Here is a 14,679-nt window from a genome sequence, read left to right as displayed (position 1 = left end):
AAGTGTTGCCACTAGAGCTGTCTCGAGAGCGCGGTTGGTACGAACCGACGCGACGTCGGATACAGTTTCAAGTCCTACCATATAGGAACAAGTCGAGTCGTACGTCAATTTTTACCAGAATTAATTTCAGTTAAACAGTTTCATATGTGAATATTGAATGAAACTCTAATATTGGAACAAATTATTCAGATACACGTGTACCGTACTCAGAAACATTTAATGATTACTTAAACTAATCCTTAGTTACGATTTTATTCCGAAAACTTTGCAAAGGACTGGGTTAAAATGTGTGTAAGGGCGGGAGAAGTCAGTGGAAAATCATCCAATGACTTCTCCCGCCTTGGGCGAGGCGAGAGGGAGTATCAGACTCTTACTGACTAAAAACCACCCCGTTCCTACTCCTGCCCGTCGAGCCGGAGCCTCGGTAAACCCGCTAGGTAGTCCGCAGCTCCGGATTAGGCATCAGCCCTACTGGGCCCCATCTGTGGTGGTCTGTGAGCTCTTCAAGGCGCGCGTGGAACGCAACGCGCCGCACCACGGGTCCGGTTCTGGTCGGGCGGCGAGCTACCTTTGCTCGCCGTCCGCAGACCCCTACACTGGCAGAAGCTAGTTAAATATATTTTTTTGCTGTCACAGACATGCTTTACCGTTCATTTTATGAGCAATCCATTTATAATCATACATAGTTTCAAATTATCTTTGTATCAGAGTGCAAAGTAAAAACTGCAAGATTTTAAAAACAAAAAAGTCCTAACCTAACCAAACAAAAATTTTTCTAAAATATAAAATTCTATACATAATGTATGAAAAGAGGGCATCTAATCAGCACTGACCAGTTGGCACCACTCCAGGGTAGCTGTCGGTGACAGTTCAATTTTCTGAAGCTTCCGAGTAAAAGCAGGGCACGAGGAACTTATCATGATTTTTACAAGGTAGTCATTTTGGAAAATGTCCTCTCTCCCAGCTGTCTGTGGTAGTAGAAGGCTGAGTTAACTTGGAACGTTTTAAAGTTGATTTTATATCGAAAGTTTTAGAAAATTTTAGGATAGTTAAAGATGCTAATGTTATTGTAGTTGTTCTACTGCAAAATGTTAGAGATTTGTTGCAATCACACTATCTAACTAATATTATAAATGTAAAAGTTAACTTTTTTTGTTTTGGTGTTCGACCGTCAATCACGCTGAAACTATCGAACGGATTTTGATAAAATTGGTATACAGACAGGGTGATACAGACAGACTTGGGTGATAGGTTACTTTTGAATTCTCGGGAACGCGGGCAAAGCCGCTGGTAGAAGCTAGTATTATAATAAATAGCTCGGGTCTCAGGTTCGACTTATACTTTGCCAGAACCAGGTTCGGGCAAAGTATAGCGGGGCTTTTTTCGATTCGAAAAAATAACTCAGTAGCCTCACGGAGTCTGGAAAGGGGACGGTATATGGCAATGGTAATAAGCTCACCCCCTATTACATAAGATGTATAACATAAACAGTAAAAAGTGGGTGTACAATTACGTGCCATAACGTGCACCTCTGCCAACCCCTTCGGGGATAATAGGCGTGAAGATATTTATTTTATCATTATTTCTTTGTTTTATTTGACCGACTGAAAAGTTTTTATCGAATAGTTTTATGAACTAGTTTTTCTCTCGTAACACAAAAACAAAATAATGTAAGTTTTATGTTTCTCAAATTATTTTTCAATTTACTTTTCTTCAGAACTATCTTATTTCGTTTAAAAGTTTCATTAAAGAAACGTGTTATTTTGAGGTCGAATAAATATTTAGTTCAGAATCTTTGAAAGTTTAAAATATTAAAAGCGAGAAAGAATAGGTTGATGTGCACAAGCTACTTAATGAAACAAAGGATAAACCACGACTGCCTTTCTATGGGTAAAGGAATTGAATAAAATAAAGCTACATTTAAAAAAACCCTAGAGGTAAAAACCAAATGATAATATTATTATTCATTTTACTCAGCACCTACCCACGACACCTACTGAAAGTTAAGAAACTGGTGCCTCAAATCCTAAACAAAATTATTTATGAAATTAATTTAGGTATGTGTATCTAGTAAAGGTAATTAATATCTATTAAACATGTACTCCTTTTTGTTAAGTCTGTTAAAAAGCATGAGAATTCTGTTAATTACGAGAAATCTTGGCTATAACAACATGGGGCCCAGTAGGGCTGATGCCTGATCCGGAGCTGCGGATTACCCAGCGGGTTTACCGGGGCTCCGGCTCGAAAAGCAGGAGTAGAACCGCGGTGGTTTTTAGTCAGTAACAGTCTGACACTCTCTCTCGTCTCGCCCAAGGTGAGAGAAGTCATTGGATAATTTTTCTTTCCCCCTTAAAAAAAAACAACAAAAAACTTACATAGCTTATTCTAAGCGCCATACATAGACTACCTATGTAGATAGAGACATATTAAAATTACAATGTCCCTAAACAACGTCAAAAAACCTATTCTCATTACAAGTGAGTTTCACCACACAACAATCGTCAAACGAAGGTTAATTAAACGAGCAATTAGCGAAAAAAACGTTGGCTTAAAACAAACCAGACCTTTGATTAATCACTGTTTACCTGCAAACGAGTTGGGCCCATGATTTTAGAGTTTTAGACCAAGTTAATCGCCGGTTAACTTTAAATCATAATTAAAAGGCAATTAAGGCAACGTTACAGGGGAAATTATTTATCCTAACCTTTGCACCCTTTGTCTAATCGAGCGGAGATCGCTTAGATTACTGGACAATGTTATTAACTTGTTCTAACGGTTAGTGCTTTTTAACGATGGGTAAGTAATGGCTGTGTTTTTGTTGTACTAATTGTTTTTATTATAATTATCAAAATAAACATCATTATAAACCAGAAGACGGAGGTTCGCACACAGTTCGCACTACGATCTCCGGCTACCGTAAGTGCGGGCAGACGGCGTTCCACGCGTGCCTCAAAAGGTTATCAGACTAGGCAACCTAGCAGGATATTGAGGCTCTGGCTCAAAGCGGGAGTAGGAATGAGGTTACGTTTAGTCAGTAAAAATCTGACACTCGTCTCACCTAAGACGAGGAGACATCATTGTATGATTACTATTGTACAAAGGTCGCTCCGTTAGTCCATAGAATTCCAAACATAACCCCATTCGTTTAGGAACATAAAGAGGCATAGTGAAAGATTATAAGGCCACTTTTCCAAGGGGAAAGGTACATAATTCTTATAGAACTACATACATATGTACATTCCACGCTTGTCTCTCATGGAGTAGGCAGAGACTATGAAACGTCAATTGCTACAAATCCCACATACGTTTTATTTTAAACAATATATTTTATTTTGATTAGAGTTTAGAGTATTAGTATTAGTAGTCATTAAATTTAAAGAACAGTCATTAAACTAGTTAAAATCCTACAACCCGATTACATCACTTAGGTAATGATGTAATCGGGTTTTAATATTTTTCGCGTCTAAAGTTGTTTTGGAGGAGTTTTGTGTACAACTATTCTAGAAAAGATTTAACTAGTCTGAATAACAACGATCATTTCTAACATTGTATAAGAGTATAGACCTATTTCTGCGAGCGTCAGTATTGTATAAATAAAACTATAAAGAAAAATGTACAATAATTAAAATAAATGATCCAAATGAAGATAACAAGGCTACCTAATGAATAGCATTTGGTAGCAAAAATGTTCCTTTGTTGTTTAACAAGGCGAGCGCATTATGGTTCGTCTGAGGGAACGGTATTTTTTGGTCGTCGGTGTATTAAAACTATTTCGCTTTATCATTTAGATTCTTAGGTTTTTATTTTTTTCTATCAAAATTATTACTAAGCAGGGAAGAGAGCTTATTATCAAATTGATTAGGAAGCAGTTAGTTAATTAATCGTAGACAAGGGTTGCTACGGACTATTTAGCTGGTTTACCGGGGTTCCGGCTTGAAGGGCAGGACTAAGAACGGTTGTGGTTTTTAGTCAGTAAGAGTCTGACACTCCCTCTCGTCTCATCCTCGTCCTCGGCGGGAGAAGGCATTTGATGATTTTCCCTTAAAAAAGACAAAGGTTTGTTGAGTCGAGTTTCTCCTCGAACAGTTACGTGAGTAAGCCGATAAAATAATAATTAATTTAGAATGTTTCACGAAACTCATAATAAAATTAACGTATTTTGTCATCTTGACCAACAATTATTATCATCATCACCAGTCGAATCTCGTTAAACAGGTTACGTGAGTAAGCCGATTACATAATATGAATCTTTCCAAAAATAAATCTGAAAATATATCATGAAGATAATATGTACATAGAAACTCAAATTAGATTTTACATGTACTGAAAACGTAATATAAAAACAAATGTAACTGCTCAAGTAATTCAACCACGATTCGTTTTATTATAGCCTATCAATTTCTTTAAGATTTTTATTCATTTGATGTTTGTATTCATTGTAAAAGCTATTATTATGGATGAAGGGTAGTCGGGTTAATTTGTATGTGCCCTTAGCAACGTATTGGTTTCGCGTGAAACCTTACGTAGGCGTTTTCAAAGTGAGAATTATTCTATGTAATGGATTGCCAATTTACTAGACTATCTCTATATATTAAATTGCCTTTAATCGCTGACTATTTGCAGGTGTAGCAAAAACATTGTGTCAATTGTGTTTGAGCTTTGTTATAGTAGCCTATTAGGTATTTTCAATCTTATTATTGTGTAGTAATGAGTTGAAAATTTGATGTGTGTTGCGGTTTATCCAGTGACTTTCTAATATTTTTATAAAAATTTTCTATTACTTGTATTAAATAGCTTCACTAGAAGACTGGCATATATGTTTTTTTTTAATATTATAATAATTGATTTGACGTTAAAAAGTACCTTCCCGGTCTATTTGCAATAAATAATTTTGACTTTGACTCTGACTTTGTAAATAAAACTGTAGTCTATGTTTGTTTTTAGTATAATGTGAAAGTCAAAATCAAGTCTAATTATTTATTCCAAATAAACCATAAATAGGTACTTTTAAAATGTCCACGAATAAAGAAATAAATAATAATCGCTCAGTCTCTCTTTCACTGTAGCTAGCTACTTCAAATACCCAAACAATCACAATCTTTTTGTAAAACATCTTAACCTACACACTATTAACATACTTATGGCTACTTCAAAAACAAACTACAGGGTGTCCCGGCGTGTATTAGAAAAGTCTCGAACTTTTGCTTCTTACAGTGAAAATCTTTGCGGGAAAATTGGCCGCGTTGAAACTTCAACCAAACAAGTGTGTGGCATACGAATTGGGTTCAAAAATGTAATACTGGCGTGTTCGAGGAGCGAAATAAGTTTTTAATTAAAAAATAGTCTCGTTCAGTGTTTCAAATTGTATTTCTTTTTCAACGGGTTTTAGAGAAGTTTTGTCTGTGTCTGTGTGTTGGTTTGGAGATTGTAAACATGGTTTCTGAACGTAGGCTTTCTTCTATGACTTCCAGATTGGCTGGTTAGAAGCGAGTTACAATCAGTCTCTGGAGAAGGCTTTAATTCAGTAATTGTCATCTTGATGATGTACGTGGTGAAGTTGACTACTGACACTACTTTAATTGTGGAAAAGGCATGCTTCGGCACGAAAGGGCCAGCTCAACAGATGACCTAACAGAAGATCGACGTGAAACAACGTTTGCGTTTTATTTCGTTGTGTGAGTGAGGTTACCGGAGGCCAAATTACCCCCTTCCCAATTTTCCCAATACCCGATTCCCCAACAATCCTTAAATTCCTAACCCACAAAAGGCCGGCAACGCACTTGTAACACCTCTGGTTTTTCGGGTGTCCATGGCCGGCGGTATTGCTTACCATCATGTGATCCGTCACTGACAATAGGTTAAGGAAAACATTGTGAGGAAACCTGAGCTTATAATTTCAAATTATAAGTTTGAAATCATCAACCCGCATTGAGCAAGCGTGGTGATTAATGCTCAAACCTTCTCCGTGTGAAAAGAGGCCTTTGGTCAGCAGAGGCCACTTATAGGCTAATGACGTATCGATACCAAACAAAGTCCTATTTTCTAGAGTCTATCTGTAACCTAATAAAATTGGTACGAGCGAGGTGTTTTTGCTGGAAACTCGCTGACCAAGTTTGCGTTCATTTAACAAAAACCGCACAAGTTTAGACCGCGGACAACTAAAGTTTGAAGTACGATTTCCAGCTCTGCAATTTTTATATAGGTCACGGTTTTAATGAACACCATTTTTGCCTAGATTCTAGAAATCTAGATCATTCGTTTTTCTAGACTTCGGGATTTCGCTTTGCAGCTTGATTAACGGTTCGAAAGTTTGAAGTACCTAGTCCTCTTGAATTACCTCTCAGTTGTTTGGAAGTAAAAGTTTTTTTTTTAACTTCCAACGGTCCTGTAAGTCTGATAAGAACATCGATTAATTTCATCGTCATTTCTTAGGAGCAGTTTATTAGTAAATTATTGTTCAATTAATTTCATACGTGGTCAACAATGCACTCATAATGCATCTAATTTAGCTGATGTTCAATAGACTAGCGACGGTTTCCTATCAGTATCCTTAGTACGAGTTTGCTTTACGTTTAAAGTAATCGAAACGAGAGCGCGTTCGGTGCTGTAATTGGTTGGTTTATTCGACCCGGCCGATCAGTGCGCCGAAGTCCTTCTCGTTTTGATTACTTTAAACGTAAAGCAAATTCGTACTAAGGGTACAGGTAGCCCCTAAGATTTGTTGCTATAAATTATAGTACCTAACTAGTAATTTCTCCTAAAAATCTATAGTAGTATAATTAATATATAATAATATTTTTCTTATTTTTTTGCAAATTTGTGCAATTTTTTTATCTCCCACCGATCTTACACAATACCACGTGGGCAGAAAGCTTATGCAATTAAAGAAAAGTATTTTAACAAAATTTGTTTTCTCTGTCATTTTGCAATTACATTGAGATTCCAATTATAATACTTTACAGTAACAACACTCTCATCAGAAAAGTAACAAATGGGTTTTCCAATTTGTCAGCAGCACGCTAAATTACTACGTGTGACTAATAAACCTAAGCGAACATTCATTCAAAACGAACCTACAATTAAAAACAGACATTAAGTCGTAGTTCATAGAATTCAATTCGCATTAACAAACGAAATGTGGATAAAGAGTCCTTTTTTCGTCGACTCGTATGCAACATTGTTAGTTCAATGGAAACGCGCGCATGCTAAAAGTTAGTCCGGGAGTTGACGTCAGTTATTCAATTTCCACACGAAGAAAGTTTTTGTAGAACATGTTTCGATGTACAGAAATAGTTTTTTTTTATTTTTTGTTTAATTTCCATTCTATCCTACTTACATTGTAAATGTATAAATCTGTTAGGATACGTGGATGCACGGTTTCTATATCGCATATGTACTTTTAGTATGAGTTTGCTTTAACGCTTAAAGTAATCAAAACTGACAGCGCGTTCAGCACTCTGATTAGTTACTCTTATTCGAGCCGGTCAATTCGTAGCCCCTACCTGTCTACCCCATTTTAGGATCAAGTAACGCATGATAATATTACGATACGATACATCAGACTACGATTATATTTTGGAATAAATAGGTACTGGGCTTTTCTCGGTTTAAAAAAAAATCTCAATAGTAGCACGGAGCCTCAAATAAAATTGTGCCCAGTACATGGCAATAGGCTCACTCGCTATTACATGGGACTTATGTCAGAAATGGTGACAAGTGGGTGTCATTATACAGTAGCATTACCTACCGTAATCAGCCGTAATGTGCACCTCTGCCTATCTTTCGGGGATAAAAAGGCATGGCCATACTTCGATTACTTACCTTTGTAATGTTAAAAAAATCGAGATGTTTAAACATTTCAGATTGCTACGCCAAAGTTTTAAAGGTCTTTCAGCGAAAATAGGAAAAAGAACATTAAGCTGCTAGATTTTATAAATACTCCGATTTTTTCAAAACCGCGATTCCCTAAACTACCTACGAAAGTCGTTTGCCGAGTCATAACCTAGACGCGAGAGGTCGTAACCTTGGCTCCAGTGACTAATAGTGTTAAAAGTAATTTCGCCCTGAAATTACAATGATGAAAGCTCCGTTAAAATTTGTAGGTAATTTTTATTGTGTATAATGTCTTCGTGTAGCGTGTAGAAAGAAAATTATTCTGGATATTTTCTTTCTGACGATAATTTATGTGTAATACATAACGGCGCTGGTAATCTTATATGATTATGCGTAGTTAGTTGTATTTTTTGATATTTTTTTTTGTATAATATGGTGTGATGTAACACTTACTTTTTTCTAGTAATTTATGCGTCTTAGCTACAAGCTACGGATGACCTAGCGAGTTACCGGGGCTCTGCTCAAAGCAGCAGTTAAGACGAGGTGGATTTTTTAGTCAGTAAGAGATACTCTCTCTCGCGTTACCCAAGGAGGGAAAAGTCATTGGATCTTTTTTCCCACTCAAAAGAAGGTAATAGGAGCAAGCCATTACGCTGGATGTTATTTTTGTTGTTTTCTGTTGATCGACGGATTATTTTATTGGTCATGAATTTTGGAAATATCACCATACCATTGCGACGATGTTTGCATTCAAGCGAATTAATTTTGGAAATAATGTAAGAGGTTGGTTGTTGAAAAAGGTGGTTAAAATAATATATACTGCATTGGTATTGCATTGTAAACATGCTAAATAGTAATTTCTTTATAATTTAATTTTATTGCAATATTTTTAATGTACAATGTGTATAATCAATAAAAAAATATATCTCTAGCTCTCGGTCTATTTCTTTTATTTCTTCCTGGCTAAGTTACTGGTGCCCTTTCAAGCATAGATATCAGGTAATAAACCAATGTTCAGTGCTCGTTTTCTTCTTGAACCCAAAATGCATGGACCGTACCTACAAAGATACAAAATTATACAAAAAAATCAATAAACGTAAATTAGCTTAGCGCCACGCATTTAAATCTCATTGTATCAGTGGGAATAAGATCTACAAACGAGTAAGAGTTCTGATTAATCTCAGACGTAGTGTTTTCGTTTGGATTTATCGGTTAAAATATCAGTATGTAGAATGGAGTCTAGAATTTTACCTAATGCATGGCTATATTTTTTTTTTTTAGATGAGACAAGCTCTCCACACCGAAGTTACCGCTGCAACTATGAAGTCACAGCGCGTCCCATGGAAATAATATCTGTCTTGGATCCCGCAACCGAATACTCGACTCTCAAAGATAACTCTAAAAAGAAAATGCAAGTCTTCTGGTGTAGCATTCGGTGAATTTAATGGTCGACAGAATTACTTAAACCTAAAGGCTATAGTTTGTCCCGCGCGACTCACAAAATGCTTCTGCGCTCAGTTATTGGCCGGCTCAAAGAATGGCAACCAATCAAAGTTGCCTTTTTGAACCGGTACTGTTTCGGTTACGTCATCGGTTGTTACGGTCATTTCGATTACTTTGGTAAAGCACTCATACCAATACAGGTGATTCGTCTGCTCTTTGGATGACTAAAAAAAATACTCTAGTGAAGTGCCTCACTCCTGCCGTGGCTCAGGGTTAGGAGACGTGACAACATGCTTGCGTACTAGGGGCTAACCGTGCGGTTATCCACTCCTCGTGGTCGGCCGGTTATCCTTAATTTCGCTACTGTGATACAACCATTATAGTTACCGCGTCAGCCAATACTAACCGCCTAAGGGCCGGCGCCCACTGCCGGCACGGCACAGCATGGCACGGCCAAGGATTTTAATACAAATTAAGTTATTTTGAATCTTATTTCAATGAATTTAGAATTTATGTTACTTTATTTTGATACCATGATGCCGCGGCATGACGCGACACACCACGGGATGCCGCGGGATGCCGTAGAACGCCGCGGGATGCCAAGGCACGCCGTGGGTTTCATGGCACGCCGTGGGATGCTACGCAGCAGCAGCACAGCCGGCAGTGGACGCCGGCCCTAAGCGGCCAGCCGATAGTGCGTTTAGGAGATTAGTATGTTAAAATTACCTCATAATTGTTGCTCTGTCATCAAATTTCCGTTTAGCCATGATGCATTTGAATCTACATTCATTTGTATATGTCAAGTTATCATCAGCACACACAGGGAAATATAACCGGATACAATGATCACATTGTATGCTTTTGTTTATATGAGATTCGTTCAGTTTGTAGTCTTTCAAGAACTTAAATGTTTTTGGGTGTGCATAATGAGTGACTAAGAAGATTATTGTGACTGAAAATTAATATGAAATAGACATTAATAAACATTGTATCATCAGTGAGGCCCATTGTCAACGTAACGGCACGTAATACGCACGCAATCGTGAATTTACGATTGCAAGACGAATGCTTGCTTCTTGCGTAGAAACAGAGCGGCAATGTTCGTCGCTTCTCAATCAAATCCGCCTTTCGTTATACATAGGCTGCACGCATTAGTCAAATATACACGTAATGGACAGTAGACTTTATACTTCGCCACAAATGGTAACCCTGACTGGGATGGTACCATATTAGCACGGAGGAGTACAAAATTGAAACAATTGCTATAAATTTTCGTATTTATAAACGTGCATCTCAATCTTCCCAATCCCAGATTTCCAACAACTTTTAAATTCCTAATCCCCAAAAGGCCGGCAACGTACTTGTGACGCCTCTGGTGGTTCGAGTCACCATGGGCGGCGGCGATTGCTTACCATCAGGTGATACGTATGCTCATCAGAAAGAAACATTAATAAAAAAAAAATCCATAAAAGCAGAAAATTAAGTTATGTATAAATTCTAAACTTTATACTAAATACTAGAGAGAATATCAAAAGAAAAAATCTAATTATACTTTGCCCTCTCTGTCGCGACCGCTCGAATTTGGTAATTAATTTAAAATTAAATCGTATTATTTAATGCTCGTTACATTAAAATTTACAAAGGAAACCCCAAACAATTACTTACCAATTTTAAGCATTTTCGTCGTGTATTTCCGAATGGGAAAAGAAATTGTGTATGTTCATTTTATTAATGCCTCGTTAATTAACTTTTACGGTCGATTAAATTTACATTAATTACTGTAATAAACTTTGTCCTTTTCTCTTTTACGAAATGTGATATTTTTTACGCGTAGTGTATTGTTGGGAGTTTATTTATTACTTTTTAATCGACTTTCCAAAAATGAGGAGTTTCTCATATCTGATAGTATTATAAAAAAAATGGTTTTTAGTTTATATGGTTTTTGAAGTCAGTTTTATTATACGTAGATAGATATTTTATTTCATAATTTGTAAAACAAGTGATGTGGTTTAATACAAAGAAATGAAATTGGGCCACATACATTTTTAGTATATTTGTATAATCAGATCGACCTAATAACATCACAGAGTATGATTCTCGATTCATATGTTAGTATAATTTTGAAAGAATTTTCTATCCTACCAATCACACTCTCATACTATAATTATAACATTATAAATATGAAATATTGTTTGTATGTTTGTCCGTCAATTACACGTACTGCATACAATCGTATAATGTATCACTACACACTGCTATATGTATATGGTGGAGCTGTCAGATACACAATTGGCAACTGTGAATGTCCCTGCTACGATTAGCAAGGGTGGTTGGTATCAAGAAAACTATGTATCTTAAACATTAATTAGAATACTATCTACTTATGTATTTACACTATCGAAGTATAGGATAGACACACATATACAAAAATTCACTTGGATGTTGGATGCTCATAACAAGGAAGAAATATGGAATGAATATGGATTTCTCTGCGTGAGCGAAAAAAATATTAAGAGATCCGCAAACAAACAAAAGTCGCAGACATAGCAAAGTGGATTAGCAAGTTGGCAGTGGGCAATGTACATAGCGCGGAGAACCGATGGCCGCTGGGGCAGAAAGGTTCTCGAGTGGAGGCCGCATACCGGCAAGCGCAGCGTAGGACGTCAACAAGGTGGACAGGCGACCTGGTTAAAAGCCGCAGGGAGCTGCTGAATGCAGGTCACTTCCAACCGGCTTATTTGGAAACTATTGGGGTAGGCCTGTATAGCAGTGGAACTTTTACGGCTCATAATATGATGGTAATGACATTACGTGCTATAAATGTATACGAGTACCTCTGCCTACTTCTTCAGGGATAAAAAGGCGTGATGAAACGATACGATATGATGATAATGATTGTAGAAGGACTTTGATATTATCGTTTATTTGTATTACACCAATTACGTATTTAATCAAAGAATTTCAACGAACAAAAATAAATGTTTATACTAGGTAATGCTACTTAACATAATTTCCTCGCAAAATTCCTATAGTACAATAATGAGCTGAAAATTTTGTTAAACAGAAGAAATGGATGACATTTAAAAGCGAAACACGTCGGCTTGCTGCCCGAGGCGCGTTTTAATGAGATTATTTAACTAGTTTACATAAGCTTATGCTGTGTAGTTTTAGTCTTACAATTACCGGGGCATAGAGTATTAGACAGAAAGGTCAACAGGAGCCTTATGCATTAATATACCTTGCTTTTTAAGGCATTCCCTTAAACTTCTGTTTAAGGGAATGCATCATCATCACCATCATAATATCATCATACAGTTCTGAGACAGCTTCATCTTTGAATACAATCTGCAGTGGCAATGTGTTAATATCACTAAGATAATCTATAAAGCACGTAAATTCATTACCATAATATTTTGGGTACGTAGGAAAGTTGCCAGTAGTTGTAGTGTTTTCATCTTCCTTTGAGCTTATATCTTCTTGGATTAATACATCTTTGTTGGATTAAATGGAGCTTGAAACTTCACAAATGGATGAAATGTTTGTTTTCCACTCATGTGTTACGATTTTATTTCATTAATTTATTTTACTTTCAATATATACTACTTTCAATATACAAAATAAATTACACTAGACACATTTTTCTACTTAATTTACTCAAACAATTATCTCCACTGTTTTTACTCTATGTTCGGATGTGACCTAATTCAAGCTCAGTGGGCCGTTCGAAGACGTTACCTAATTCCAGGTTATTATTGAGAGACGGGAGCCTAAAGTGGAACGATTAACTCTGATGTTATTTAGTCTTCTATGGATTTTATACATGGCATTTCTGCGTTACTTGTATCTAGACTGCACGGTTGGCGCGGTAGCTGCGAAACTGTCTGCCTTGCAAGATGTAGCGGTTCCGATTCCCGCACGGAGCAACTCTTTGTGTCTACAAATGATTGTTTCGGGTCTACATAAGTGTCATGTGCATGTAAACTTGTATGGTTGTAAACGCACCCACGACCTAGGAGAAAATACTAAAGTAAGGCAACGTTTTTCAATAAAAAAATCACAGTAATTAAAAACGAAGTTTAAAATCGTTCTGATATTTTGCATCAAACGTTCCCGTCTATTAGGATTTTTCGATCTAATGTACCAGAAAAAGAGTGGGACTTGCATATCCCTTTCGAAAACAGAATTAGCTGGATTAGAACCAAAATTTATTTCTGCCAAACACCCTTACCTGACCTTTAAAACTCAACCTTTCCCAATCCCATTAGAGTTTGAATTATTAAAATGATTCCAAACCGCTAAACGATTATTCCTAACAAGAAAGCAATGAAAAGTTTGAAACATACATTGTTTCAAAGAGGTATAAAAGCATACAGGGCGCATGGCTCAAAATTGCTTAAGTTTAGCAAGAAACGTAAACTGGGTTGTTTAATAGGCCCGGTATGTCAAACAACGGAGCTACGGTTTCTGATGACAATAAGGTTCATTTTCTTGTCATTTACATTACACAATCTTTGGGAGTTTGTACTTTAATAAATTATGAATGATCTCTAATATTTAAATTAGATCCCATTAAGTTTTTTTATGGTATAAGACAACAAACAAGCACCTTACCTTATAGCAATAGCAATCGCCGTCGCCCATGGACACCTGGACCACCAGAGGCGTTACAAGTGCATTGCCGGAATTTTGGAGGTTAGGAATTTAAGGCTTGTTGAGGAATCGGGGATTGAGGAGATTGGGAAGGGCGTTATTTCACGTCGGTTTTCTGTTTGGCCAAGAGAAGCCATTGGATGATTTTCCCCCCTTAAAAAAAAGAAGCCCTCTGATAAAACTACAGTTTCTGACTACTGATTCATTCGTAGAAGACATAAGGTCAAAGTCAAAGTCGAAGTCTGAAGGCATGCCTTCACGATGATCCTTTGTCATGACGAATCAATGAAAAAGGAAAAGGGAAGGCACTTTTGAACGTCAAACCAAAAACATGTATGATTTACTTTAAAACAAAGGCCAGTAGCAACAGTAGTATGGTCACAATATTCACGCTACCGGTAGGGGTGGCAGGTTACACTGTAATTGTGCATCTGGTACTCGCGTGCCATTGTTCGTTCGGCAATAACGGCACGCGATATATCTCTTGCACCTCGCATCACTGTGACGTCACTGCTGTTGAGGTGAACGCAATTGAGACTGTGTTTTATTTCTATTGTAATTGGATTTATTGTTGTTTGAATGAATGTTTTTCAGTAAGTGGTAGTGTGATGTGGGCGTGTTCTAATTATAAATGAATTGGAAAGGTTTCTATTAATAGGTAGGCGTGCTATTATCGGTTACATCGATTACAATGGTCAAACGATGACGTAACAGGTTTTAAAAAAAGGTTTCTATTAATAGGCGTGTTTTAAG

General features: G+C 36.9%; 1 protein-coding gene across 1 annotated transcript; it reads right to left on the bottom strand.

Annotated features, from left to right (window-relative positions):
* Positions 1-8,766: 8,766 nt before the first annotated feature.
* LOC118279363 (serine protease inhibitor Kazal-type 10) lies at positions 8,767-11,065 on the bottom strand. Its single transcript, XM_035599042.2, has 3 exons — positions 10,942-11,065; positions 10,003-10,228; positions 8,767-8,891 (listed from the first exon to the last, which is right to left on the bottom strand). Exons 1-3 carry the CDS (start codon positions 10,952-10,954, stop codon positions 8,816-8,818), a joined length of 315 nt encoding a protein of 104 aa, XP_035454935.1. The 5' UTR covers positions 10,955-11,065; the 3' UTR covers positions 8,767-8,815.
* Between the last annotated feature and the right edge of the window lie 3,614 nt (positions 11,066-14,679).

Source organism: Spodoptera frugiperda, chromosome 14, assembly GCF_023101765.2.
Source record: "Spodoptera frugiperda isolate SF20-4 chromosome 14, AGI-APGP_CSIRO_Sfru_2.0, whole genome shotgun sequence".
In the NCBI taxonomy this organism is placed as follows: domain Eukaryota; kingdom Metazoa; phylum Arthropoda; class Insecta; order Lepidoptera; family Noctuidae; genus Spodoptera; species Spodoptera frugiperda.
Note: the sequence above shows the minus strand (reverse complement) of the source record. Positions and strands in the feature narration are given on the sequence as shown.